Consider the following 27,028-nt stretch of genomic DNA (forward strand, 5'->3'; position numbering starts at 1 on the left):
ATATAGGGAAATAACCCATAAAGTAACAAGTGGTAGCAAGTAAATTAGTAAATATACTTTAAGTACTCTATATTGATCACATATCGAGATATAATGATTATGTTTGTATTTTATGTAAGCTAATAGCAATACCACACTTTAAAAAAAAAAAACTTCATTACAAAAAGTTCCAAATTCAACAATTTATTTTAAGATTACATTATTTATCAGCAAAATCTGCTTGAAGTATCAAAATTAGGTGTGCTATATTATAATACTGGATTACGATTATTGATGATTTTGGGCTAGATGTTATGAAAGTGTATCGGATTTTAAAAGCAGTTCATATGTTTTAAATGTCAAACCTGAATTTGAAAAGTAGATCAGCTTAGTAAAGTTGTAAGATAAATGTGATGGAATTTAAGTATTAAGTGCCAAGTATTATCAATTAAAATAGAGTTATTGAGTAAATAGGTTTCAACCCCTGTATATTGATAATTTGTTGACACTATATCTGTATTTTATGAGGGAAGACAGTCGTGATAAGAAAATGTTGCTATCCACGGTTGGGCGTTGTTATGTGATGACGTCTCTACGCTCTGTCCCCGCCCCCTGCTTGTGTGCTGCCAGTACCGGAAGTTCCGTTCCCGTCGTGAACTGGGACAGCAAGCGGTAAGTGCATGCATTTGTATTAGCTAGCGGGCCGCGGGTTTAAATTTTAACCACTTTATCCCAGTCCAAACCGATTGTGAGTGGAGCCTTTTGTTGCTTAAGGTGTCTTCTGACAAGCGGCTCGTGTTAGGGGTCTGAGTGTGAATCCCAACAGTCGCGTGAGGGGCACGAAGAGAGACACCGGCAGGGACAATACAATCAGTGTGTGTGTGTGCGCGACGTTAGCTAGCAGCTCTACTACCACTAGCCCCGGTTATTGTGTGTGTGTGTGTGTGTGTGTGTGTGTGTGTGTGTGTGTGTGTGTGTGTGAGAGAGAGAGAGAGAGAGAGAGAGAGAGAGATTAAAGCCGTAGTTATTGAGTCTTTTTGGGGCAGCAGAGGCTTTACATCGCTGAATGCCATCACTACTGAGGATGATGGGTCGAATAACATAGCTAAGCTTCAACCATTCATTGTCTCCTTCCTCTTCGACACCCCCACCACACGCTTCCTCTTCTTCAGCCACCGACACTTTCTATATTTATGTAACATTTGACTGTTTTCCATTCGCTCCCTTCACTGCGGTGTGTTTCTACACCAGCTAGCTAGCAGCTGAGCTATTAACCTCCATCAGGAGCAGGCGGAGAGTAGGGCTAGCGGCTGCTGGTGGATGGTGGATGGTGTATGGGAGGAGGAAGAGGAGGAGGAAGGGGGATGCCTGTCACTCAGTGCCGCATATTATCCTGTTGTTTGCCAGCCATCCGTAACTGTCTGTATGCAGCAGCCAGGGGCCAGATGTATAGGCGATCCGTACGCACAAACTGCGGTGAGAATGTGCGCACATTACGCATAGTTTACACCAGGTGCACGCTGCTGATATAACTGCGGGTGATATGATAAGGGCGAGATTGAATATAAGATAAGAGATGGGTAACATTGTTTTTAGGTTATTAATAATTTCACTGATTGTGTATACTTGCGAGCTGCACATCATATGGTTAAATGTCAGCCACGGGCACATGTGTAAACTTATGAGTGATTTAATTTCACAGTTATTTTTATTCATATTTGAGTCATCATCTCCCTGGTAATGATCAGTGTACATCCACGTTTCTACATCCATGTATGGCTATCCATGGGAGGAGAAATGAGGCTCGTGCACGTGCGCCCGTTTCCACTATGATTGAGATACGTGAAACAGAATCTGGCGCACGTGTGGCTTTATGAATATGACAAAAAAAAGAACATTTGCTTTTGTGCGTGCCCTCAGTTTAGGTCGTCTACTCAGAGATTTATGTATTTGGTCAGTGACCCCTGGTGTGTGTGTTCAGCCGTTTGACGTCCACACACACACGAACTGCAGCACGACTGTTTTTTGTTGTGTGTGTGTGTGTTTGACTTGTGTGTAATTGGAGTCACGCAGGATGGTGACTCGTGATTTGTGTTGCAGAAAAGTAAAACCAGCAGCATTTGCTGTTAATTTATTTTTTACTCATTCATGGGACAATATTTGGTGTTCTGTTAAAGTGAAATAAGTATCAGTTAACTACAACACAGTCTTGAATATCAGGAAAACATTTACTCTAAATTAACATATCCTCATGATCAAAATGTAAGATGCTATCCGCCATCATTTGACAGTATCCATACTTGTATAAATTGACTATATCTCCTAAACCAAACTGTCAAGGTCTAAAATTATTCTTGCCTGTAGCAGACAACAAAAAGGGGGAGGTCAGTGGTGGATGAAGTACCTGAAACCATATTGAGTAAAATTACAGATATCTTGCTAGAAAATTACATAGGAAGAAGTTATAGTCACCTATTAGAATATTACTTGAGTAATATTTACTTTACTTAAGTATCAAAAGTAATTTATCATAGTAAATGTAATTAAAAATTGAAGGTAAAATTACAAGTAAATGCTGGTAATAAAAAAAGTTAGCGGTCAGAATTCTGAGAATTGTGACATTTATTTATTCTTAACATGTAAAAATGGAGTGTATTACACTTGGAAGAAAAACATCTTCATAACTTAAAGAAAGTAGTCACTAGCATGTAGAATCTAATCTGACATGCAGCCTGGGCCTGACTGGAAATCAAACAAACAAAATATTATTACCTAATTATGTTACACCACCGCCACTGGCATGCAACAACTCCAGACTGGACAAACCAGTGACAAGCTTGGAACCTCAACCAATGTTTTCATTCATTGCTTAATCATTTTATGCAGTAAATGTAAAGAGAATAGTAAAATGTGTCCCCAGAGCTAATGGTGAGGTCTTAAGTTTGCTCATTGTGTCAGATCAGCTGTTCAAACTAGAATCATACAATATACAGTACAGTATAATACAACAACACAAGTAGCATATTCTCACATTTAGCAGCTGTAACTAGCAAATGTTTAGGGTTTATGTTGTTTGTTTGTTTGATAAATGACCTAAATGAATAACCAATTCAGAGCTCAAATGATTAGTCAGTCAACAGTGAATTAATTGCCAAACATTTTGATAATAAATTGATTATTTGATCCATTTGTCAAGTAAAAATAGAACATTCTCTGCTTCCAGTTTAGCTTATGTGAAGGTTTCCCGCTTTCTCTATTATATAATACATTTATATTCAGTCTTTATTAATTTTAGACTGATTGTCTGACAAAATAAACATTTTTAATAGCTCCCCATTGGCTCTAAGAACTTTTGATTGCCACTTTTCATGCCCATTATTTCTGGCATTTTTCAGACCAATTGATTAATTGCAAACGTAATTTAACAGATAATGAAAAAAACTGTCACAGTCCAAATCACAGCCACTGACATCCAGAGAAGACTGGCGATATCTCAAAAATCCAGTCAACAAAGTGCATCATTTCTACCAATACCCTTTGAAGGCTTCTCTGGCAGTGAATGTATAGTTGGTGCATTTCCATCCATGGCTTACTGGCAGAGGGCCGTTGAAAATCACAGAAACATTAATAATGAGATTGCTGCTGCATCCATTCAGTTGTTTAAGGAGTGCACAACCAGACACTCCATGTTGTGGATTACATTGAATTTGTGGAACAAGTCCTGTTTTCAGTTGTTGTTTTTTTAGACCCAAACTGAATTGGACAAGATGTGTGTGCACATCGTGACACTATTTTTATCCACCAGCCTCCTTCAGAGGCATAAAGAGTGAGCCATTGTTTCTTAGAGCATTGAAAACCCACATGGTTGTTTTATGCTGGTACTCCGGGTTATGGGTCAGTTTGAATCTACTGAACAATAAAAGGTGGAGAGAAAAAAAGGTGTGATTAATCTCCTCTTTGCATGTGCCACCATGTTTAGAGAGCTTATTCGAACAGATTGTCCAATGTTCCTACACTCCTCCATCTCTCACTCCTTATCTTTCTTATGATCTCCTTTTCTTTGATTCCTCTTCCTTTCCAGTTCGCTTTTAGTCATATTATCAATGTGGCTCTGTCTGCTCCCACTCGGGGCCAGAGTGCAGATAAATTACATTTATTGAAAGTAATGAGTTTTTGCCAGAGTTAGAATTTGGTGACAGTGAATGCACATCTCGTGATGCACATCGCAACCACATTACACATTGTCCCTGTCAAAGCATTCACTGGTGGAAGAAGTAATCACATCTTGTACTGAATGCTAAAATAGCAATACCGCAGTTTTAATATGCTTGTATCATTAGCAATATCTATTTAAAGTATTAGAAGTTAAAGTACCGGTTCTGCAGAAAAACAGCCCTGTTATTGATTAGGACTAACTAAAGATTACTGTCATTATTGATTAATCCGTCGATATTTCCTTGATTAATCAGTGAGTTGTTTGGTCTATAAATGTCAGAAAAGAGTCAAATAAAAAAAACGTCAATGAATGTTTCCCAAAGCTCAGGATGTTGTCTTCAAATGTCTAATGTAATATTATATTTATTGTCACAGAGGAGTAAAGAAACCAGAAACTATTCACATTTAAAGAGCTGGAATCAGAGACTTTTTTTCCGTAAAAAAGTTTGATGAAAACTGATGAATTGTTAATCAAATTAGTTGGCGATTAATTTTAATAGTTGACAACTGATCAATTGTTGCAGCCCTATTACTGATATATGTTGCTTGTTTCACACTACACAACATTTTTGTCTGTTCCAACAGTCACCATGTCATGTTAGGCGATTGTGGAATCATAAAATCGTGCCGTGACTTGGCCATCAGACATGACAGACTACAGGATGGTCCACACCAATCATCCCCGGTTGTCTTTTATGACATGTGTGATGTCATCGGGTTATTTTTGTCCTATTTTTATAGTACTATTATTTCAGTCATTGTGTCTGTTCACGTGCCAGCCGAAATATTGTTGTAATAACGTAAAAAGTGCCACCAGTCTGTTTCAAATAAAGCTGGTAGCCTCGGCAGTTGTGGTGAGCAAAAATCCTGCCACTACTTTTTAATTTTATTACTTTATATCCTCCTTTATGAAGAAGTGATATTGTTTGCTTGCTTGATGCTAATGGCGGTACTCACTGGGTTGCTAAAGTGCCTCTGCTGTTTCACACCATAATTTTTTCTCTTTTACTCTGTGTGGTAACGCCCCTAAGGAAATATCAAAAAGGCTGGGGTGTTGTTGTCATACAGTTGTCTACTGCAGCAGATCGCACTGTGTTCCTATTGGTCAAAGTGACGGCTGTGATGGGAGCAGTCGTGAACCACAAAAAGAAAATCAAACATGCTAGACTTTCTGTTGGAACGTCGGAGGCATCCCAGACTTGACTCTACTATGACACACTACACGAGATGAAATGATGGATAGTCGCGTAAGACACACTCATTGTCGTTCAGAATCCCAGCTGACACCGTATGACACTGTGTCGGGCTATAATTGGACTGATATCGTGTAGTGTGTATCCAGCATTACACAGATTTGCAGATCTGTAGATTTTTTTTTTCTCAAACGTGTTCTTTTTTGAGAAAACTTGGATTATTTTATCTTTTTATCCTCAGTTATTTTATATGCATCACTCAGAGCAACTACTTGCTGTGTAAAGATATAGTGGAGTGATGGTGTCATGAGCAGTAAATGAAGTCACACTACCTCTGTAGCCATTTTTACACAGAGGATGCTACAGGGCTGAGACAACTCTGTAGCCCCATTCCAATATCGTGTGAAAGACGCTTGTGTCTTTGTTGCAATCCAAGCTTCTCTGCGGTTTATCTTGAAAAAAACAAAATCCAAGGCAACTCTTCTCTGGTGCAAGAGTTAAAAGGCCTTTATTAAATGGCTAGTTCATGATGAACATTAAAATCACCAACATGTTTCGGCCATGCTCACTGGCCTTCATCAGGGCATAAAGCTGCAGGGTTCACAGGTGGCCTAAATTAGGCCCTACTCAGACATGGGTGGAGCCAATCGGCACTCCATTTGCCAGACTGCAGGCATGTCAGCAAAACTCCCTTTACACAATGCACTCATAACTAGAAACCTGCATTATAGGGCCAGTAGGCAAACAATGAGAATTTATAACAGATATAATAGAAAAAAATCACAATAAACCATCAATAGGGTCAAATTCTATAAGGAGAACAAAAAAATATATATACATAGACTGCATTCAGAAGCAGAAGTAACATATGAAAATTAATAGAATATATACATAAAACACAAAAAAGAGACAACCAAAATAAGAAGAAAAAAAAGACACTAAATATATGCAAACAGATATACGAAGCAGGGAACCTTTACATAGGAAGTATTAATTTACAAAAATGGAGTAAGGTCAAGGTCCTCATTAATTCCTGGATGTACAGTAGCTTTCAATTTGAAAATCCATTCCGCCTCTTTTTGATTGAGACGTTTCTGTCTATCCCCTCTTCTATCTGCCTCAGGGATATGGTCAATGCCCATCACCAACACAGAGGAGGGGTCATTGCCATGATGTTCTTTGAAATGTTTAGCCATAGGGTAGTCCAGGTTACCTCTCCTGATTGCATACTTATGTTCTGCAAGTCTATCTTGTAACCTGCGTTTAGTACGGCCAATGTAAAAGATTCGGCATACCTGACATTCAAGTTTGTAAATCACAAAGGTGGTTTTACAATTGATGAAATGATGAATACAGTATGTTTTATTTCTAACTTCAAAGGTTTTAGATTTAACAATATTATTACAGTGAGGACAATGGCCACAACAGCCAGAGTTGCCTTGGATTTTGTTTTTTTCAAGATGTACTACACTTCCTGACCAAAGAGCACCTTCCTGGATACCATGATACTGCAACCCACATGAGCACTTCATCTGCTGTTGTCTTCTTCTGTGCGGTTTGTTGTGGTAAGCCAGTCCAGCCATGTATGTATGATCATGCATGGTTTTATCCCAAAGGCTAGCTCATCACCGCCTCTTTGCACTGTGCTCATGTGGTGGTTAACACTGATATCGTAACGGCAGGGGCTCAGAAGTGTAGCGCCCACCCTCTGGTTTTCCCCTGCTTAACAGCATTCACTCTCTCAGCACAGTTGCTGTTTTTAGTGCTGTTTCTGGAGTTAGCACCTTTAGCTGCTAGTTGCCAGCTCACCAACCTCCATGTTGAGAACTGTGTGCAGTCAGCTTCACATCAAGCCCCTTAAAATGTAACGATCGGAGAAGTTCAAAGGTTAAATCACTCTTTGGTGAAACTCCTGACAAATTAGAGAAAAGAAATGTGGCAAGAGGCCCAAAAAAGACACAAGTAAAAAAGGTTGAGAATAATTAGTTTAATCTTTAACAATACCTTTTATTTACAAGCCAATATGTCTTTAAATTTTGAAATTTGAATCTAAAAAGTTGATAGGATTTGTAGCTGTTTGATAAATGTAGTAGAGTAATAAATACAACATTCCCCCTGAGATGAAGCATGAAATAGCATAAAATGGAAATCCTCAAGTAAAATAGAAGAACCTAAACTTGCACTGGAGTAACTGTAACATTACACGTGGAAATTTTCCTTCTTGGTGTGTGAAGATTGATACTAGAAATCTGTACAGCACTGAAAGAGACTATTTCCTGGTGCTTAACCCTGCCCAGTTTTTATTAAACTATCACTCATTTATCAAGGGTCAGTATCCAGGGCAAAAACAACCCTCTTTTGTCCACACTTGGGTGCTGAAATCAGACATTCACCATCCACTTCCACGTATTTTAGCTGCGAGTTTGACCTTCAGATGATGATTTGTCACCTGCCAAAGAGGAAACACACAGTGCACAGGCTGAACTCAGCAGCATGTAGCTGCTCGGCCCTAACAGCTGAGGAATTTCAACACCCGTGGAGTATAATCCAGCTCAAGGTTTACACATTAACCTTTGAGGTTGAGTCATTTCCCTGTTCATCTCCTCATTGTCTATTTACCAATCAGGCAGCACGCCATCTGACCCGCCCGTCCCGTCTTGCCTCATTCTTTCCCACATCAACATAAAAGTTAGAGGGCATTAAGGAGCTTTTGCTGCCTGACTTTACTGTAAAGCAACCACCTGATCTCATGCTTGTTATTGACATCTGACTCACTGTGCAGAGAGACCGGCGTCTGCAGCCGATTTACAGAGTACAGTAGAGGGGAGGGGGTGCGTTACATTTAGTTAATGAATCTCGTCAGTTGCTGACATACACAAACACGCATACCTCATGACCGCTGTTTCAGGTTCAGCAGCAGCAGCGTCTTTATTCATGTGTGTGTGTATAAGTGGTATGTTCTGCATTGTTGTTCCTGTCTGTAGGCTAAATGGCTGGAGATGTAGCTGTCACAGTGAGCTGTTCATTGTCAGTGCTTATGTTTAAAAAAGGTTTAGTCCCCCTAAACTACATGACAGATACAAATGTACTTGACGCTCCCCATTACCTGTGTCTGTAACCTATTTTAAGTAGGCTCCACTTTTTTCTGAGTTTGAATAAATCCTGGTGATTTGAACTTTTGGAGGAAAAGAATTGTTATAAGCATTTTTTTTACTTAAACATCCACTGTGTAGGATTTAGGGAGATGTTTTGGCAGCAACGGAATATAATATAAGCATGTTTAGTTTATAATCACGTGAAAATAAGAATCATTGTGTTTTCTTCACCTTGATATGAGCCGTTTATATCTACATACGGAGCGGGTCCTCATCTATGGAGTCCACCATGTTGCACATCCATGTTTCTACAGTAGCCCAGAACAGACAAACCAAACACTGGCTCTAATAGGGTCATTTGCTTTTTCACATTGTTAGCAAATCCACCGTGACAGTCAGCACCTGGAAAAGAGAATTTAACACATTTAGTTATTGTGCTTTCGAGGGAATCCTGCTTTTCATGCATGTGTATACATTTTTATCAGGGCTGCCTATCAAATGCCGTAAAATGAAAATATTGGCACTGGCCAGAAATGAACATTTCTGCTGATGTGACAGGCTGATGAGATGATGCTTTAATTATGCAACTTTAATTAGTTGAAATAGGTCACATTTTCCCAGGTTGTGGCTATTATCAGGATGTCTCGGGGAGAGTATCATCCAAGTGTGTTAAAGTCAGATGAGTTGAACAGTTTTGTTTGAAAATGTGACTTGAAATAAATATGGCATGTTTTACACGTAACCTAAACTGAAGCAGTTTTCTTATTTTTCCATGCTCAACATGTACATTTTGAAAACCATTGTATTTTATGTCTGCATCTGCTAGTGGGCCATCACAATAAGAGTAGGTGTGATAATACGTTAGTTCCACTACAAGAGAGACTTGCAATTAGGTGAAAAGAAATGTGTGCACATGTAAGTTGAAAAATATTGGATATGGGCAAAAATCATGCATCCATAATTTATTAAAATTTAGCAAATAATAGCCTTTTTATGATTAAAATTGGTGTTCATGCATTCCATGATAATGGTATTTACAGCTGCAATGATTAGTGATTAATTGATTAGTTGATCAACAGTCTGATTATTGTACTGATATGGATATTTGTGAGTTTAAAAATCTAATAATGATAATAAAATGTTTTAAGATAAACAGTAATCTTGATACAGATCACTCAGATTTGTTTTTTAAAGACTTGTGACCAAAGTTATAAACTTAACTTTACAGTTAAAAATACATTTGTTAATGCTCTCTGGTGGATATACTGTCTAATGGTGACACTGTTTCTAAATTATATTAAACCTAATTTGGCATAATTTCTGTACTGTGGTTTCTTTGCTGCCGACATACACTGTTGCGGATTAGCTCTAATTGAATTATTATAATTGAGGTTAAGGTAAGGGTCAGACAAAACACGCTTATTGAAGACCTCACTGTGGGCTTGGAGAGATTGTAAATGGCACTATTTTCTCCACTTATAAACTCAGACTAAAGGATTAATTAAGAAAATAATCTGCACATTACATCATTCAGTAATGAAAATAACTGTTGTGACCTTAATGGTATTCCAACAAAAATAATTTATATTCTTCCTAAACAGCTGTCGTATTAATTCACTGACCTTACGTTAAATCAGATTCAGTATAATTGATGAATAATGTTTCCTGAAACAAGTGCCTCTCTTTACTGCCTTACTTTTTTATTAATGTTAAGTTCTTGTACCACTTCAGGAGAATATTTATTTACTGTAAACCAAAATATAGATTTAATTATTTTTGATTTACTAAACACATGCACAGGAAGTGGAAACAGTTTTTTTCTTTTTAGCTTTAAATACTAACAACAGTTTCTTACAATCAGTGGCTAGCCTGTATGTACTTGAGGGGTGATAATTGGAGACTATGAATATTGAACAATATGAACTTATAAAGAAATATTTCTGTTTTCTGTCTGCATTTTTGCTGTCAGAAAACATTTAGTGAGAAAATCAAACCGAAACTGTAAAAGAAGGAATTTTAATTTTAAAAAGTTGGACATTATCTTCTTGTCTGCTTTATTGAGCTTGTGCAGAGTTCACTTGTCCTGTAGATCTATGAACCAGATTAAGTCTGATTCTCAATACGATGTAATCAAATGACTCTAGAGCCCAGGGCTGATTCATTAAAATCGAAGCTGACTGGCAGATTATTTGTGTATCCATTATTAAAAACATCTATCATCCATAAGATGCTGCATTAGATAAGAGTCTTGACTAATCTCTTTACAACAACAGGAATAAAAGATGTCAAGTTTGACCTTTGAGTAGATTTTTAAATATTTGTCGTCTGTCATGTAAATAGTCCTTACTGTTTAATAGTGTTTATTATGAAGGCACTGGAAACTTAAAATCATGTGGAAATTTGGCAGTTTGCTCAAAATGTATGCGTTAAATAAAGCTCTTTGTTTGGTCTAAATGCACAAGACAGCATACTTGTATTTCCACACTGTGTGTTCTGCACTCAGCTGGTTTTTCTGTCATCTCTTCTGATTCCAGCACCTCTTACAGTGTATGTGTGGCAACAACATGTCTGTGCCGCTGCTCGCCGAGGCTGTGACGGTGTCCGGGAAGGAGAGGGAGACCGCGGCGGTGAGTGGAAACCACATAATCTGTAGTGTTTGAAGATGCTGATGTTTCATATGGTAACAGGGAGTTTGACTTCCTCTCCAGACCTCTTGCTCCATTAAAACTATATCAGACAGTCACTGCTCTGTAGTGCTTGATATTAAAGGTATGGTGGCAGACAAGGGCAAACCAAGCAGCAACTCCTGAGGCTGAAAATGAAACCAGCATTGAAGTGCCAAAAACTGCAGTTCCTTAAACAGGCTTAAACTTCAGAAGCCAGTTATGTAACTCACCTCTTTACATTTTATCAAGGCTAAAGTCAAGCATATTAAAGGTTGTGGCAGCTCTGAGTGACTGCTGTTAGTGTCCTCAGCTTCTCACTCAGCTCCACCCTCTCACTCAAATATGGTCACTTCTGGCTCTAAAAGATCAAGATGGCAATGGCCAAAATGCCAAATTTAAAGCTTCAAAATGGGATCCACAAACCAATGGGTGACAATACAGTCTATGGGACAAATGAGCTTCAGTGATCCAAAATATTTCCATCAAGAAACATGCTGCAACGTCATATATGATATCAATTTAATAACGCATATGAAATCAAATACAACAACGGAAACATGCCGCAAATGAAAAAAGGTGCTATGTGATTCAGAGTCAAAAATAAACAAACCCTGAAACCAAACGCAGAGAAACGCTGCATATCCATTCAATACAACAGAAGTTCTCCGGGCCTGTGGGGGAGCTCATGGATCTGTTAATCAATCTGGGCTCTCTGGGTTGTTTTGGATCATCTCACCTGAATGCCTAGTTACTAGCTAAAATACAGCTACGTTTTTAAAGTACCCCTCAACTCAAAAATGTGTTTTTCTTCTGTTTATGTCCCCTAAAATGAATCAACTTGATTATATTGGGAGCGTCGGTGGCTTAGTGGTGGAGCAGGCGCCCCATGTACAGTGCTGTTGCCGCAGCGGCCCAGGTTCGACTCCAGCCTGTGGCCCTTTGCTGCATGTCCTTCCCTCTCTCTCTCCCCCTTCACGCTTAAGCTGTATGTATGTAAACATGTATGGCTGAATCTCTCTGATGTGCGCTGCATTTTCATCAGTCAACCAAGCGCTAGTAGCTTGTGCCAGCGCTAGAGGAAGTGGAAAGTAAAAACGAAACTTACTGCAAGCAAATTTCTAAATGAGGGAGCAAGAGTAGATCTGTTTCCAGTCCCTTGTCAGAGTTATTTTAAGTGTTATGTGAGAAAACCATGTTTAACAAAATACTAGTACTTTAAGTATTAAAACATTTAAGGGACTTTTAAGTTTTTGATAAATTTCCATGGGTAATAAAGGTCAACAAAGTCAAACTCCTGAATCATATTTTCAGATAAACCCCTGAATTACTTGGTCAAAGAATGACATAATGTGCCTTTAAAAGCCATCAACACCAAGTTCATCCTTTGCCAAAACTTGCAGTAATACACAGTCTTGTTCAGCATAGAAGAAATCCTAATAAAGAGTCCTACTAAACACTATTTCTTTGTGATCAGGAGCCCTCCTGTAGCTGCACCTGTAGCAGGACGTGTTACAGGTACAGTGCAGTAAGCTGACACATTGTGTAGATGCTCAGCTGGATCTGAGTGTAAAAATTAAAAAGCTGTTGTCAGGTACAGTGCAGGGATTTGTGAAACACCAGGATCAAAGCTGACTGTCACTGAACCCAGCTCCTAGCAAACCCTACATGGAAGGAAAGGGCTTTGATCTCTGTGAAGACAGCTGAGTGTCTGATTTCCAGCCAACGAGCAGAGAATTGCCAGCTTTCTAAACTGTTGTTATTCCCTTTCATGGTTTCTCTGCGGGGAGCAGCGTGTGTGGAAACTGGCAGTTAGAGCTTATCTTGGCAAGAATTGAAGACTGGCACCTGTTATATTCCCTGTTTTGGAACAAGTGCGCACACTTAGCTGTCGTACATGGAGTACAACAAGATGGATGTAATGTGATAAATTCTCTCCAAGGTCAAAGCAGGTTTATTGTTGGTTCTTCCCTCCAGCAGATAATGTGTCCAATGTGATCAATTCCTATCAGGAACTTCTAAATGTCTTTTTCTCTGCATTTGCAGTATAGTGTGTATATTCATAAATTCTGATCTGAAGAGAGAGTCCTAACTGCTGTTCTTTTTATCTGTGCTGCAGGTTATCTTCCTTCATGGGCTGGGGGACTCAGGGTGAGTGATGTTTAAATCTTAAAGAGCGTGTCCATCTGTGTTCTTCTCCATGTTTTTCACAGGGAAACTCACAGTCAGCTGTTATCAAAAAACAGTGATGCAGCTAACAGCATTGACCCTATCCCCCCACCCGTCCCTCACTCCCTACACACACTGCTCATGTACAGTGTAAGAATGGAGAATGAGAAAAGTATTAGCTTGGAAGAGTTGAGCTTGGAGGTGGAAAATGGTGCAACTGAACCTTTATTTAATCAGGCGAAGATACATAGAGATTCAATATAATGCTGCATTTGTACTGTGTAAACACATATATAGATCCATAGTCAGTGTATTATCTGCAGTAGATGCTGTCAGCATGGTCCCAGTGTGGAGAACCAGACACCCCTCCGTCCTTGGACCCTCAAAAACTCCCCAAAAAACCCTTTAATGGACAAAAAATGGTAGAAACCTCAGGAAGAGCAACTGAGGAGGTGTACCTCTTCCAGGATGGACAGATGTGCAATATATGTGGTAAAATACAAATACTTAGACCAAAATTTTAATATTCTGATTTTAAGACATCAGGAACACTACTGGAAAGCTACCAAATGATATTAAAAAAACCTGAAAATAATAGTGAAAATGATCATGATAATAATGGATCCGCCCTTTAAATGTCTGTAGTGCAGCATCGAGTGAACGATTTAATGGGCCTGTCTTTCTGTTTGTGTATTAATTATTTGTCATGATTTAACGTATATGTGAGTAATATCAGAGAATAGGTAAACCTGTACTTTCTACATAATTTGGGTGTCTTCATTGTAAATTAGTTTTCTGCTTCAGATAATGCAACATTACCAATATTATTATACACTAGAGACTGAAATGTTGCTTATTTTGTTTTGTATTTAAATAATAAAAATGGCCAATTTGAGACATATTCTTTTTATTCAGGCAAAGTTCTTGTGCATGTGTTTAGACAACATCTCAATGCATTTTTTTTAAAATGTAACAAACATATACACACTCTTTTACATCAAAAACAACAACAAAAATACAAAACAGAAAAATCCCACCTCAAACCAACAACAGACTCTACAGTATATAGAAAATAAATTGAAAGAGAGATAGCAGCATTTTAATATTTGAAAGTTTTTAGCTTTTTTCACTAAATAAAAAAAAGTTATATGAAATTTTTTTTTTCTCAAAGTAAGGGATTGAAAAAACAATTTCAGGCAATTTTTGTTAACTTGAGCACAGGGAAACTTTTCTCTGTCAGCAGATCAATGTGAAAACAGCCTTTAAACACCAAAGTCTGCACATAAAATCACTCTGCACAGTGAAGCACAAACATCACAGTGGAGGGACAATAAGCAAACTTCTTTTTTGAGTGGAGTATGACTTGAAACGTAAAACAGAATGTTTGTAGTTTTGTTATTCCTGAATACTTATTTTAATACATCTTACGCAGTATTGTTTTTTGTGTCTAGTCAGAATCTTCTTAGATGTGTAAGTTTGTGCATTGAGACTTAAGACCTCAGTGTTTCTGAGATCCTGACTACAGTCCTGTAAGATTTACATTTGGCTGTGTCTCTTTTTTAGTATACGATTGCTGTTCGAACTGCCAGAGATACATGAAGTGGTGCTAAGCGTAAATGAGGTTAATTGATGCCCTCATTCATGTAGTTTAATTTCATAAATACACCACTCATAACATTGTGAATGACTAATTTAGAAAGCCCTTGAATCAGCACTTCATGTCAGATGATGCCTTCAATGTGATGTTAAATTGTGTCAGTGGAGATTATAAATATTCCCTTTGGTGGGTGTTTTTCTCTTAAGTGCCTGATTGTACCTCAAGTACATGTAAAGTGTTTTTTATTTATAGGCCACATGTGGTGGCACTCTCTGTATTGTACGTTGTGCTAAGTTGTAATACATTTGGGATTTGATGTGCTGCATATTTGTCATTTTGCTTAAGCTGGTTGAGAAACCAAGAGTTTCTTTCTTTGTGTTTTCTGTCAGGCATGGGTGGGCAGAGTCTTTGACAGGGATCCAGCTGCCTCACGTCAAGTTCATCTGCCCCCACGCGTAAGTCATTTTTTCCTCTCTGATTCCTTCTGTCATATTTTATTCCTCCAAGACTGTCAGTTGTCGGCAGGGAGGAAAAGTAACATCTTTCCCTTTTTTGTGTGGTTACGGGGTGTGAAGGAAGAGGCTGCTCTTTATTTATCAGAGAAGGGGGGTTGGCTGCGGTGTGGCTCGGTTTCTTTATTATTTCTCTTGGTAGAAATGTCCTGAATGTCTGGATCAGAAATAAGGTGAGCACACAGGACAAGGAATCCTGACCTGGAGAAGTTTCAGCTGGTTGCAATTTGCAGTCCTCACCTAGGTGTCACTAAATCCTCTTAAATCCTCCACACTGTTCCTTTAAGTTTAGATTTGGTTATGTGTCCTGATAGAAGCATGATGTGTTCAAGGACCGTTAGAATTTTGATAATCTGACCATAATTTCAGTTTTTACAGCTACTGGCTGTGATAAGTTTAAGTAAATATGCCTTTGACACTCATCGGCAAGTTTTGGAGTTCAAAGAATATTAAAAATAAATACAAAATACAACAATGTAAAGTTGTTTGTTTTTTCCTTAAGCCAAAATAAAAAAAAACATAAGTCCCTCCCAGTGTGTAAAAAAATATTTGACCTGCCTCCTCCATTTTGCACATCCCGCTCCCCTCTCAAATAATGAGCAGTTTCTAATCTGAGAACAAATAAACAGGTTTTGGCTCTTTTTTTTTTTACAGCCAATTTGCACATCAGAATGTAAAAGCAGCTTCAAATCAATACTTTATCTATAATCAAAATAAATTAATACACCAACATTTATCTGCTGGTGATCTCCTACACTGCTTGTCATGTTTTCATTTGCCTCCCCCTCTTTGTCCTCCCTGCAGACCCCCGATCCCCGTCACTCTCAACATGAAGGCGATGATGCCCGCGTGGTGAGTTGGCGTGATGAAAACAGACTCAACACTGGCTGCTATTGTTTCCCTGGCAATCACAATAGGCTCCCATACTGGCATTGACAATACTGCAGTTGTATTTATTGATTTCCCTAAATGCTCGCCTCCGCATGTGCTCAGGTTTGACCTCATGGGTCTCAGCCCCGACTGCCAGGAGGATGAAGGTGGAATCAAGAAGGCAGCAGAAAACAGTGAGTTGACCTGAAAGTGTGAAACATGATATTTACATGATTGTTACCTCTCTATGATGCACAGCTTTTCATCCCATCATTACCTTTCAGAACACCTATAAACATTTTTGCTTTGAGACTGTTTCAGGCAGGCGTCTAGTTTTCAAGATTGACCTCCTAACAGCCAGAAATGTGTTGAAGGCCTGAGGCTCCTCCCAGTGGTCAGAGAGCACAACAACTCTTTAAAGTACAGAGTAAAACAAGACTAGATCAAACCTGGACCATGTCTGAAATGCTGTAGGACTTATATTTTGAAATGAGGACTATTAATTTTAAAAAGTAAGTAAGACTTTCAGTGTAACAGCCAAGCTCCCAGGAACAGCACTGGACTTTGAAGCCAATTTGACACTATGGAAACCTTGAAATTACAACTTTCAGGTCCGTCATGAGATGTCAATGGGCCCAAAAAGACTTTTTTTCCCCATATACCTACTCTATGAAAAAGACATCTGTAAATTAGTGGATAATTTTTTGGAGCATTAAAACCCCTGCAAAATTACTCGTTTCAGTACTAGAATTTGGTCCAATAACATTTCAAAAGTCTAGGAGAGCTGCACATAAAAATCACTTTTACTGCCATTCAAGTTAGCGGAGGGCTAAAACAGAAGGAAGCCGTTTAGCCAGCTGAAGTCTGAAGAGCACTTGCTCTGTGGGTCCCACAATGTAAAAGGTTTTGAGTAATTTTATACAGCAGAAATTTAGCTTTTCTGGCTTTATGTGCCACTGAGCACCTCTCACAGGAATGGATGGGGCCTGCCTCCGACACTGTATCCAGTTCTCTATGTAAATCTGTGGTCACAGTGCTGGCCCTGTTGTTGCAATCCAGCCCAAAAATAAATGTAAATACATGTTAAAATGAAGAATGGTATACTTGGACACAGAAGAGGGGCACTGCTTTCTCTGGAGCTGTACCCACTGATCATTTAACACAACCCTCCCCCCTCTTCAGCTCCAGTCCTTGATGTACGTCCCCATGTAAAAGGTGGCCAAATTCCACTGATAATGATAGTTTGTAAAACAACTTATCTTGGCCAATCATCAAAAGGAGAATTTTTTTCATTGTGGTGGCATCCATTTGGCATTTTAACACGTAATATTAATTTTAACCGGTGTCTTTTTTCACTTTCTGCTCATAACAGTGGCGATGCTTGCGTTGTAACACATAATGGTCAACAAAGTTTGAATAAATTTAATGCCTTTCTGTTATAGCTTGCTTTTTCCACCGTGCTTTTATGCTAACATCACAGTGGTTCTAGAAAATGAGCTGAGCAAAGTTGTCACTCATCCGATAATGGCATTATGCTTCCTACACTGTGACAAGTGATGGATGAAGCATTAAGTTCTTACATTTTACTCATGTAGCAGCTGGCTAGTTAGCTAGCTAGCTTGCTAATTCCACTTTGCTTTAATGCTACACTGGTTACAGAAAATGAGGAATACAGTAATATGGGACTGTCAGTGACCAAGGCTCTTTCAACGCCAATTCATTTTAAAAGAGCAACGGCTGATGGGAAAACTCCATCACTTATGTCTTCGCTCACGCCGATCAATGGTGTAACATCCCTCTCTCACTCATGGACAGTTTTGTGTTTATGAGGCTTAGCATGCTGCTGTCCAGCAAAAGAAAAGTGACAGGGAAGGGTTTGTTTACAATTATATGTTATCCTAATATGTTCTCTCTTTGATACAATAACCATCATGTTTGTCCTTGCTCTCCTTTAGTCAAGGCCATAATCGAGCATGAGGTCAAAAATGGGATCCCCCCACATCGCATAATGCTCGGTGGCTTCTCTCAGGTAGGACTTCATATCTTAGCGTTTTGTTATACAGTGGAAACTGCTTGTAGTGATCACGGTTACAGTGATCAGTCGCTTATATGAATCAAAAAGCTTCCTATGCAAACTTTTTTCACTATTGTTTTAAGAGGGGAGCGGGGCAAAGTAATAAGAAAATCTACAATTTTGGGAGATACAGAAAACGTGGATTTAGAACAGCCTGGATACCAGCGTTTAGCTTGTCAGTAGCACTTGCCATTGTCGTTACTACCTCTCATTAGTTCTGGCACCGCTTGACAACAGCTTTACATTGCTGTTTGTCCCACTGAAGTCCCCCTGCTGCACTTACTGGTCGGTTTTTATTTTAACGAAGAAACCACTGTTTCATGTCATGATGCCAGTCAAATCAGTCAACTCCAAATGAGTAGAGTGGGTGAATTCCAAGGTCTGGACCCAGGCAACCGTTGGTTTCCAGCTGGCTACCTGAGGTCGGTGTTGCATGCTTATTGAATTCATGACAGGAGAAAGAATCATTTTCTCTCAATAAAAACGGAGTCTACTCTTCAAGTGATGGAAACAGAAAACAAGTGCACACAGGGAGAGTACCTGTGTTTGAAGCCGCCCTAATCAAGTGGATTTATAATGCTCAGTCTCGTAATGCCCACATAAAGAAACAGCTGTACTGTGTTTTGAAACAACCCATAAAATTCAGTCAGTCATGAAGCTGTCTGTTTTATTCCTTTATATCCATGTAATAAATATATAGATGTCAAAGATAAGGTAATCTGCATGAGAAATAAAGAAAAAGAAAAGAAATTCATCCACTTAGAGTAACCAGTTTGACCCGACAGGTGTGATCAGTATAAGCGGTTTTCACTGTATTCAACAAGACTAATGTCTTAATATCTGTAACTCTGTGTAGGAAATGTAAATTTATGCATTTAATAAACTTCTCTTGGTCTACTTCCTCCAATCCTCCTCAGGGTGGGGCCTTGTCCTTGTATACCGCCTTGACCTGCCAGCACCAGTTGGCTGGCGTCATGGCCCTCAGTTGCTGGCTACCACTTCACAAGAGTTTCCCAACGGTAAGTCGCAGTTTTACTGGGGTGAAGTTCGCTGATTCTCCTGCTTCCTCCATTCAATTCCAAAGGCCCTAACGCACCGAGGACAGTCAGCCATCTGTCAATGTCAGGCTGTCAGTGAGCGTCTGTGGCCCTCATTTTTGTGGTCTGCCCCTCAGCATTGGCCATAGTCGGCAATAGTTATTTCCTCTCACACAGGTGCAGAACTTACATGTTGGTTGGCCATAGGGCTCTGATCAGATCCAAAATATCAGGCCTGACCCTGGCCCCATGCAAAAATGCTGATCACAGATCTTTGCTGCATGCTATGCTTGGCTGTAGTCTTTGCAGTGTGTTCAAATGCATTTTTGTGGCCAAGACACAGGAAAGTGAGGTGACGCAACTGTCGGCCTTCGTTGCAGCTAGTTCATTGATGTCAATTTGATGTGTCTGTGTCTGAAGTCTGTGTTGCATCTGTCCCACAGGCGTCAAGTGGCAACAAGTACATCCCAATCCTGCAGTGCCACGGTGAGGTGGATGGCATGATCCCGATACAATATGGTTGTCTGACGGCAGATAAACTCAGAACCATAGTCGACCCTCAGATGGTCACCTTCAAAACCTTCCCAGGGCTCCACCACAGCTCCTGTCCTCAGGTACTGTACCACCATGGGGTGTGTGTGTGTGTGTGTGTGTGTGTGTGTGTGTGTGTGTGTGTGTGTTCATTTTGACATTTAAGGGTTTTTCTTTCTGTTGGCAAAACTGTATCAGGTGTCTACAAAGTGTAAACCTCAGGTACTGCTTGAACCAGGACACATTTGAACCCGATATTTTCTAACAATATTTTCAAATCAGTTTCTGATTATTCAGTCAGAACAGACTCATGTCCCTATATTCCCTGATAGTGCTCCACCTGCCAGTCACCTAACATTGTCCATACAGAAAATAAAGTGGACTCTCATCTCCAGAAACCTGAAATATTCTCTAACTCTAGATTGTCTAACCCTTATCTTACTACAGTCTGTCCTCAAAACAAAGTTAACCCCCATACTTTTGGAGACAAACATTCAGGGCTGCACAATTAGTCAAATAATAATCACAATGTTGGCATCCCACAATTAAATGAACACAATCGGCTGTGATATTTACATTTAAAAGGCGCTCATAGAAAACTGCTCTGCATATCAAACCAGTTGCCTCCTAAACTAACAGCAGCCTGCACTTTTCAAGAGCTGTTATGAGGCTATGCATGCACCCTGCAGCAGCGGCAACCTGTGAAAAACGTTCCTGAATGTTGCGACTGCAAACCGGTAAAACGAGAATCAACTTTATCACCTGGTATTTGAAAGTATTGCGAATGTAGGAGAGACACATCATATGCAAATAGTGCATTAGACTTGTGACTGTGCTGTGCGTGATAAAGCAAGACAACTGACCTGTTCAACCACCCGATAAAGCACCACAATCTGCAGAAAGGTGAATGCATGAAGGCCAAGAATAATAACATTACCTCACTGAATCCCCGTTCTTGTCCAGCAGCAACTCAGACATCCTTAACAGCGGTAATTTGTGGTTAGGAACATCCCTAGTTTTCATTGGTTACATGGTGTAATAGCATATTTATTTGAGTTTGCCTGTATTTTGTGTTCAGTTTTCTTTATATTTTGCATCTAGGAGATGCACTGTGAGAAAGGACCAGTCTTGTTTTGATGCAAAAATTTGTTCATTAGTAGGAATGTAGCACAACATTGGCACTGTTCTGATTATTTGAATGTCCAGTGTGTAACTTTAAGGGTGGTTCATGGATAGGGTTGGGTATTGTTAAGATTTTAACGGTACTACTACTCTTATCGATCTGGTATTTTAACGGTACTCTTATCGATACTTTTTGAGGAAGAAAAAAACAAATTAAGAACATAAATTGCTTTATTTTCTCAATTCTCATTATGCAACAAAATAGTTTTTTTAACAAAACATTTTACTTTTTACAACTTGAAATGTAAAATACATAAAATAATAGTGTTGTCACAGTACCAAAATTGGGACCCATGGTACGATACCAGTGAAAGTATCACGGTTCTGAGTAGTATCACGATACCACGGCAAAAATTAGGCAGATGTGCCTTTTGTCATTTATAAAAAGATAAATCACTTTTCTATAATACATCAATGATATTTCAATGGAATAAATTACTTATTGACTTATTCATACTTCAAAAACAGCATCAATAAGTGATTAACATAGGGGGGATCAAAATAAAATAAATAAATAAAATAAAAATCAACCAGCCACCCTCCTCCCCTGACAAGTAAAGAACAGTCCCTCCATAAGTAAAGAACAGTCCCTAAAGTGCGGTGAGGTTTGTCCTGCCACAAAGAGAGAAATGTGAACGGCTCGTTTCTCCTCTGACACGTCACATACCTGTGTGCCGCCACAGCTCGGCTGTTCAGGTACTTCTGGACAGTCATGACACAAACAAAGAGGAAGATATTGGACCTCGAGCCCGGCTTCTCCGTTGCCTGTAAGCCATTATCTTGCGCCGCAGAGCACTATGGCCGCCGTATTTGACAGGAATACGTATTCCTGTCTATGTCTGTCATTCAACCCACAACCGACAGGATTCTGCTGCTGGTTGAAATCTGTACTCGCACAGCATGCGGATTCTGCTGCTGGTTGAAATCTGTACTCGCACAGCATGCTCCTGAATGATTTCTTTTACTTGCAGCAAATGCAGTAAAATGCTCGCACCGTACAGCTCTGTGGAAAACAAATCACTGTAGCATATATAAACAAATCTAGCCTACAAGTAAAAATATTAGTAGCCTACAAGTAAAAATATTAGGTATTCTAGGTATGTTAGGTATTCTAGGTATTTTATATGGTGACGTAACATTAATCACTAAGGCTAGACCAGAGGGGGGGAAATCCCACGCACCCAGCCCAGGCTATAATTATGGTTATATTCATGTATTCAGAAGTATCTAAAAAATACACAAATAAAATCCCAAATCTGAAACCCTATTTAGTAAATAGGGTAGCAAAATAGCTAATGGTTATTAACTCCACGTGTTGGCTGCTAGCATAATGTTACAAACCTGGACTGGACGTAGATGAACTAGCTGTGCTAGGGCAGTCAAACACTGTACATCTTTCTGTCTGAATATGATGCACTTTCGCAAGGTGTTTTGACAAATTACTAGTGTTGCCGCCCTTACACACAAAACATTTGTCACACTTGTGACAATGCGCTGCGTCTGCATCAACTCTTGTAATGTAAAGCCACACTTTTGACCGTTTGGCTCTCTCCGCCATCGTTATCTATCAAAAGGTAGGCTACAAGCTTGAGTTGGTGTATGCGCTGTCTCAGAACCATAGTCGACCCTCAGATGGTCACCTTCAAAACCTTCCCAGGGCTCCACCACAGCTCCTGTCCTCAGGTACTGTAACACCGTGGGGGGGGTGTGTGTGTGTGTGTGTGTGTGTGTGTGTGTATGTGTGTGTGTATGTATGTGTGTGTGTGTGTGTATGTGTGTGTGTATGTATGTGTGTGTGTGTGTGTGTGTGTGTGTGTGTCACTGGAACAACAGCCCTGCCCCCCTGCTCTCCACTCACACACAGCAGGCAGCCAGGGTGAGCGAGACAGATCTCTCGTCTTCAGGGAGAATAGCAAAAATTGTGATACAATGACGGATAATTGACAGAGTTGGTGAGATAAATGTGCAAAATAACGTTTATCTTGTAAAAAAAAATAAAATAAACGCGACTGCTCCAGTACCAGTAGCAGAACCGTTAAGGTTAGAGCTTATCAATACTGCGGTCTTGAAGAATGTAGCCCTGGGGCTCGTTCAATACCGGGGTGCGGTACCCATCCCTATTCATGGACCCGCCCCTATGTAGATATAAACGGCTCATTCTAAGGTAACAAAAACATACACTAAAGAAAACAAACGTATCATATTAAATTCCATTTCTGCCAATATATCCCCCTAAATCCTTCACATTGTACCTGTAAGTGTCCGGAATCAATGAATGATTGCGATAAATAATCCTGATCTCAATGCTGATCAGAAATATCATCACTATCATTTTGCCCATAACTGTGCAGCCCTCCAAACAGTCAGTAGCTCAATAACGTTTTACTTTTCAGTAGGGATGAGACAACAGAATCATTTGTCAACTTTATCAATATCTACTTTGTTCTCTTGCAGGAGATGGCAGCTGTAAAGGAATTTATCGAGAAGTATTTGCCCCGAATCTGACCTCATCTCATCCCCACTGTGACCCCCTGAGACACTGACCTCTCACCCCCGATCTGCCATTCTCCCACAGGAAACAGCCATGAGCACCCCTCTTCCACACACATCGGCAACATGACAAACACACGCATGCAAACACACACAGACAGACATAACAATCATGATTTGATCCACACTGCTAAACAAAACACATGCTTCTCCATGCAATTAAATCCAACAACACTCGTACTGAAAACAGATCTGTCAAACACTGATTTGATTATAACATCATTAAGTGCTCACACTCACAAGTCTTAGCCTTTCGGAGGGAGAAACACTGACTCACACAATACATTCCCTTTGGTTTTATTTTAACAGCTTCTTTCTGTCACCTCCTCCCCACTTTAGTTTTTCTCCTCTTTTACCTTGTTTTGCCTCATCCTATCCTCCAGCTGTCACATCCTCCATTGCTTCCACTGCCACACCTTTCCCTCTTTCATCGCTGTGCCAGTTTGTAAGGCGTTTAGTGGAAAACCGACCATAAGATTTCGTTGGATAAGCAGGTTAACACCTGCCTAATACTGTCAGTGACCAAACCCAAGCGCTATCAGACTGGACATCACTTTCCAGTCTTTTCTGCGTGGCGAGACATGTTTGCTGCTTGTTGCAAATTGACCTCTTTTGGTTTAATCTGATTGAACTTTTACACTTGAACTCTTGGGGCTCTCTGATGCCAAGCCAATTTGACAGAAAATATTGGTTGTTTGTAGTCTCCCATTAATAAATACTTGCAGCAGAGAAGAGGGGACACTTTAGTGTGTGCTAAGACACTAACAAAGTCTGATAAAACCATAGACTGTATAAAAGAAGTGGACGTAGCCACGGTGACGTCACCCATTGGTTTGTAGGCTACCGTTTTGGCCCCCAGAAGTGCACCAGGCTGTGAGCCAATTTCCATAGTGGCCAAACAATGTAAGTACATTCGTCACGTGATGCTGTTGGGCCCAAAAAGACGTTTTCTCATAGACTTACATGGCAAAGGAGAAGTCTGTAAATCAGTGAATATTGAGCTTAAAAAAAAACAACCTGAAATGACTCGTTTCACTATCAGAATTTGATCCGTTCGGTCTGACAACATTTGGAAAGTCGATAAGAGCTGCGTAATTGAATCATTTTGTCCCAATTCAAGTTACCAGAGGGCTAAACTGGAAGTAGCTGGAAGTACTACGGAAGCAGTGCCGATCGTCCAGGTAGTTTTATATGTGGCAGTTGAACTTTTTTGACTCCATGCGCTACTGAGCAACTTTCAGAGGAATGAACGGGACCCCGCCTCCAGTTCTCTTTATACATCCATACTCGAATTAGGCATTTTGGCTGTCACAATCTTGGTTTTTTTGGAGCCAGAAGTGACCATATTTGGACGAGAGGCTGGAGCTGTTGAGGAGTGAGGGGTCGATCTGACCAGAGCCAGAGGGCAATCACAAGTTGGCTACTCTAAATGGGACTATAATTAAACAAACAAACAAACAAAAAAAAAAAAACATAATAGGTGTTTTCAGACCATGGGAATTTTTCCAGAATTTTAAGAACCCCCTTTTTTACTGTGTTCAACTGCAAGATCTAGGAATGATGTAGTTCTTGGAACACTGTTTTTGAGGGACTCAGGTAAGCAGGATCATTTTCAAGTTGCCCCTTGCTAACCATTAGAAAGAATGCACGTCCATTATTTTATACAGTATATGGGTAAAGCCCTTACCATGCTATTTCCTGACCCCCCCTGATTTTTTGCTACACCACACAAGCAAATTTTGCCAATTCAGTCTGACAGCAGCTTCAGTTCAGTGTCGGAGCCCAACAGAGTCTGACTCATGTTCTGGTTTTAGAGCTGGTGCAGCTGGTTTCCTACCAACCCACTCATCCCACTGCCTGCCACCCCATGACTTGTACACTGCAGCCTGTCCAGGTCTTGTATAGCTAATCTGTCTTTTCATTAAAGCACCAACATCCACGAGGGCCTCACATATATTTCTTAATTTCTTTTTTTTTTTTTTTTAAATTAATGTGATAAAATATCATGAATTATTTGAAGAAAATTAAATTGAAATAAAATAAAACTAATCAATCGATGCTTTTGCCATCCTGTGCTGTTTATTTCAAAACTTCCACACCTGCATGTTTTTTTCTGCCTTGTGATTCTTTGTTAAATTAATTTTTTTTTTTTTTTTAAATAAGACTGTATACCTAATGGTGAATGACTGAGAGATATGAGTTGCATGAAATAATGGTTGCAGGCCCGCACAGACTGCACACCATGAGTCGCTTCACTGTTCCTTCCACCGACTTTTCCTCTTCAAACATTTTCCCTATTCAAGTGTTGCTGTTCCAGCATCCACCTCCCCATTAACAGCCTCCTCTCCATGACTCCCAGTCGATTTTTCAATCATGTTTGTTTTGAACTCTGGGAAAATTTGCTTTCTCCACATCTTCTTCCAAGACACCAAAGCAGTTTTAAACTGTCAACCATTTACTCCCAAGAAAATGTAAGAAAATATTCACTTCATTACTCCCTCCTTTGGCAACTTACTGTAACCCACTAATAGAACATAAAAGGTCAGATTTAAAGTTAAACCCAATGCTATTATGGTTCACTTCTTAAAAAATATGGCTATACACTGGGAGGGCTTTGGCAAGAAGCTGTTCCAACGTAACTGAAGGGTGATTTTACAAACTAAAAAAAACATTAATCTTGAACAACGTGTGATAATTGAACATAGGAGTGTAACTCTGAGGAGTCGTGTGTGCTTAAAAATATATATCAGGTGTTCTGCATTTTCCTTTGTGAATGTTAATTTTGCTCTCCTCGTGATTACTTGTTCTATATTGTTGTTTTCAATCTTGCTTTAGAAGGAGGAAAGACATCTGTTTTGATTGTTGTTGACAAATCAATGAATGTCTCTCTAACCTCCTCCAGTCTTCTTGTTTTCCTATCCCTCTGAATCACTGATGCAGCCCTGCATTCTGTTCGTTTTTCTTTATTTAGTTTGGTTTTTATTTTCCATCCACCATTTTTTAAAAATTATTCCAACATTTCTCCTTGTCATGACATCGCTCCATCTCCTGTGTTTTCCTGTTTTAAGCTTTTTACATATGTTTTTTTGGTTATCATTTATGTTTCCTTGTGCTTTGTCACTGTTGTCATCTCATCCTTTTTTGTGTCTGTTTATAATGATGAGCATTAAGAAAACATGTTCAGGCGAGACTTGGTGGTCTCCCCACTTATTTTTTTTTTCCAAAACACCTGTATGCGGAATAAATGACAAAAAAAAGTCCATCTGAGTTGAGCATCTTTCATTTTCCATATTAGAAGATGAGTTAATGTGGATTATTATGCAAACATATTTATACAATCCACAATTAAGCGAGTACCAGA

General features: G+C 39.5%; 1 protein-coding gene across 1 annotated transcript; it reads left to right on the plus strand.

The window, feature by feature from the left end:
- The first annotated feature begins 601 nt into the window (after positions 1-601).
- Positions 602-26,927, plus strand: lypla2 (lysophospholipase 2). The gene is made up of 10 exons (XM_050034911.1): positions 602-651; positions 11,017-11,109; positions 13,265-13,296; positions 15,301-15,366; positions 16,228-16,275; positions 16,417-16,487; positions 18,249-18,322; positions 19,285-19,386; positions 19,848-20,018; positions 23,572-26,927. Exons 2-10 carry the CDS (start codon positions 11,032-11,034, stop codon positions 23,620-23,622), a joined length of 693 nt encoding a protein of 230 aa, XP_049890868.1. The 5' UTR covers positions 602-651; positions 11,017-11,031; the 3' UTR covers positions 23,623-26,927.
- The last annotated feature ends 101 nt before the right edge of the window (positions 26,928-27,028 follow it).

The sequence above is a fragment of the Epinephelus moara genome, chromosome 22, assembly GCF_006386435.1.
Source record: "Epinephelus moara isolate mb chromosome 22, YSFRI_EMoa_1.0, whole genome shotgun sequence".
NCBI classification, from domain to species: Eukaryota; Metazoa; Chordata; class Actinopteri; order Perciformes; family Serranidae; genus Epinephelus; species Epinephelus moara.

Excerpts from the sequence above, each read along its gene's own strand:
- lypla2 (XM_050034911.1), top strand. The coding sequence starts at position 11,032 with ATGTGTGGCAACAACATGTCTGTGCCGCTGCTCGCCGAGGCTGTGACG. Across the intron at positions 16,488-18,248 it reads CAAGAAGGCAGCAGAAAACA|TCAAGGCCATAATCGAGCAT; the intron begins GTGAGTTGACCT and ends GCTCTCCTTTAG. Across the intron at positions 20,019-23,571 it reads ACCACAGCTCCTGTCCTCAG|GAGATGGCAGCTGTAAAGGA; the intron begins GTACTGTACCAC and ends GTTCTCTTGCAG.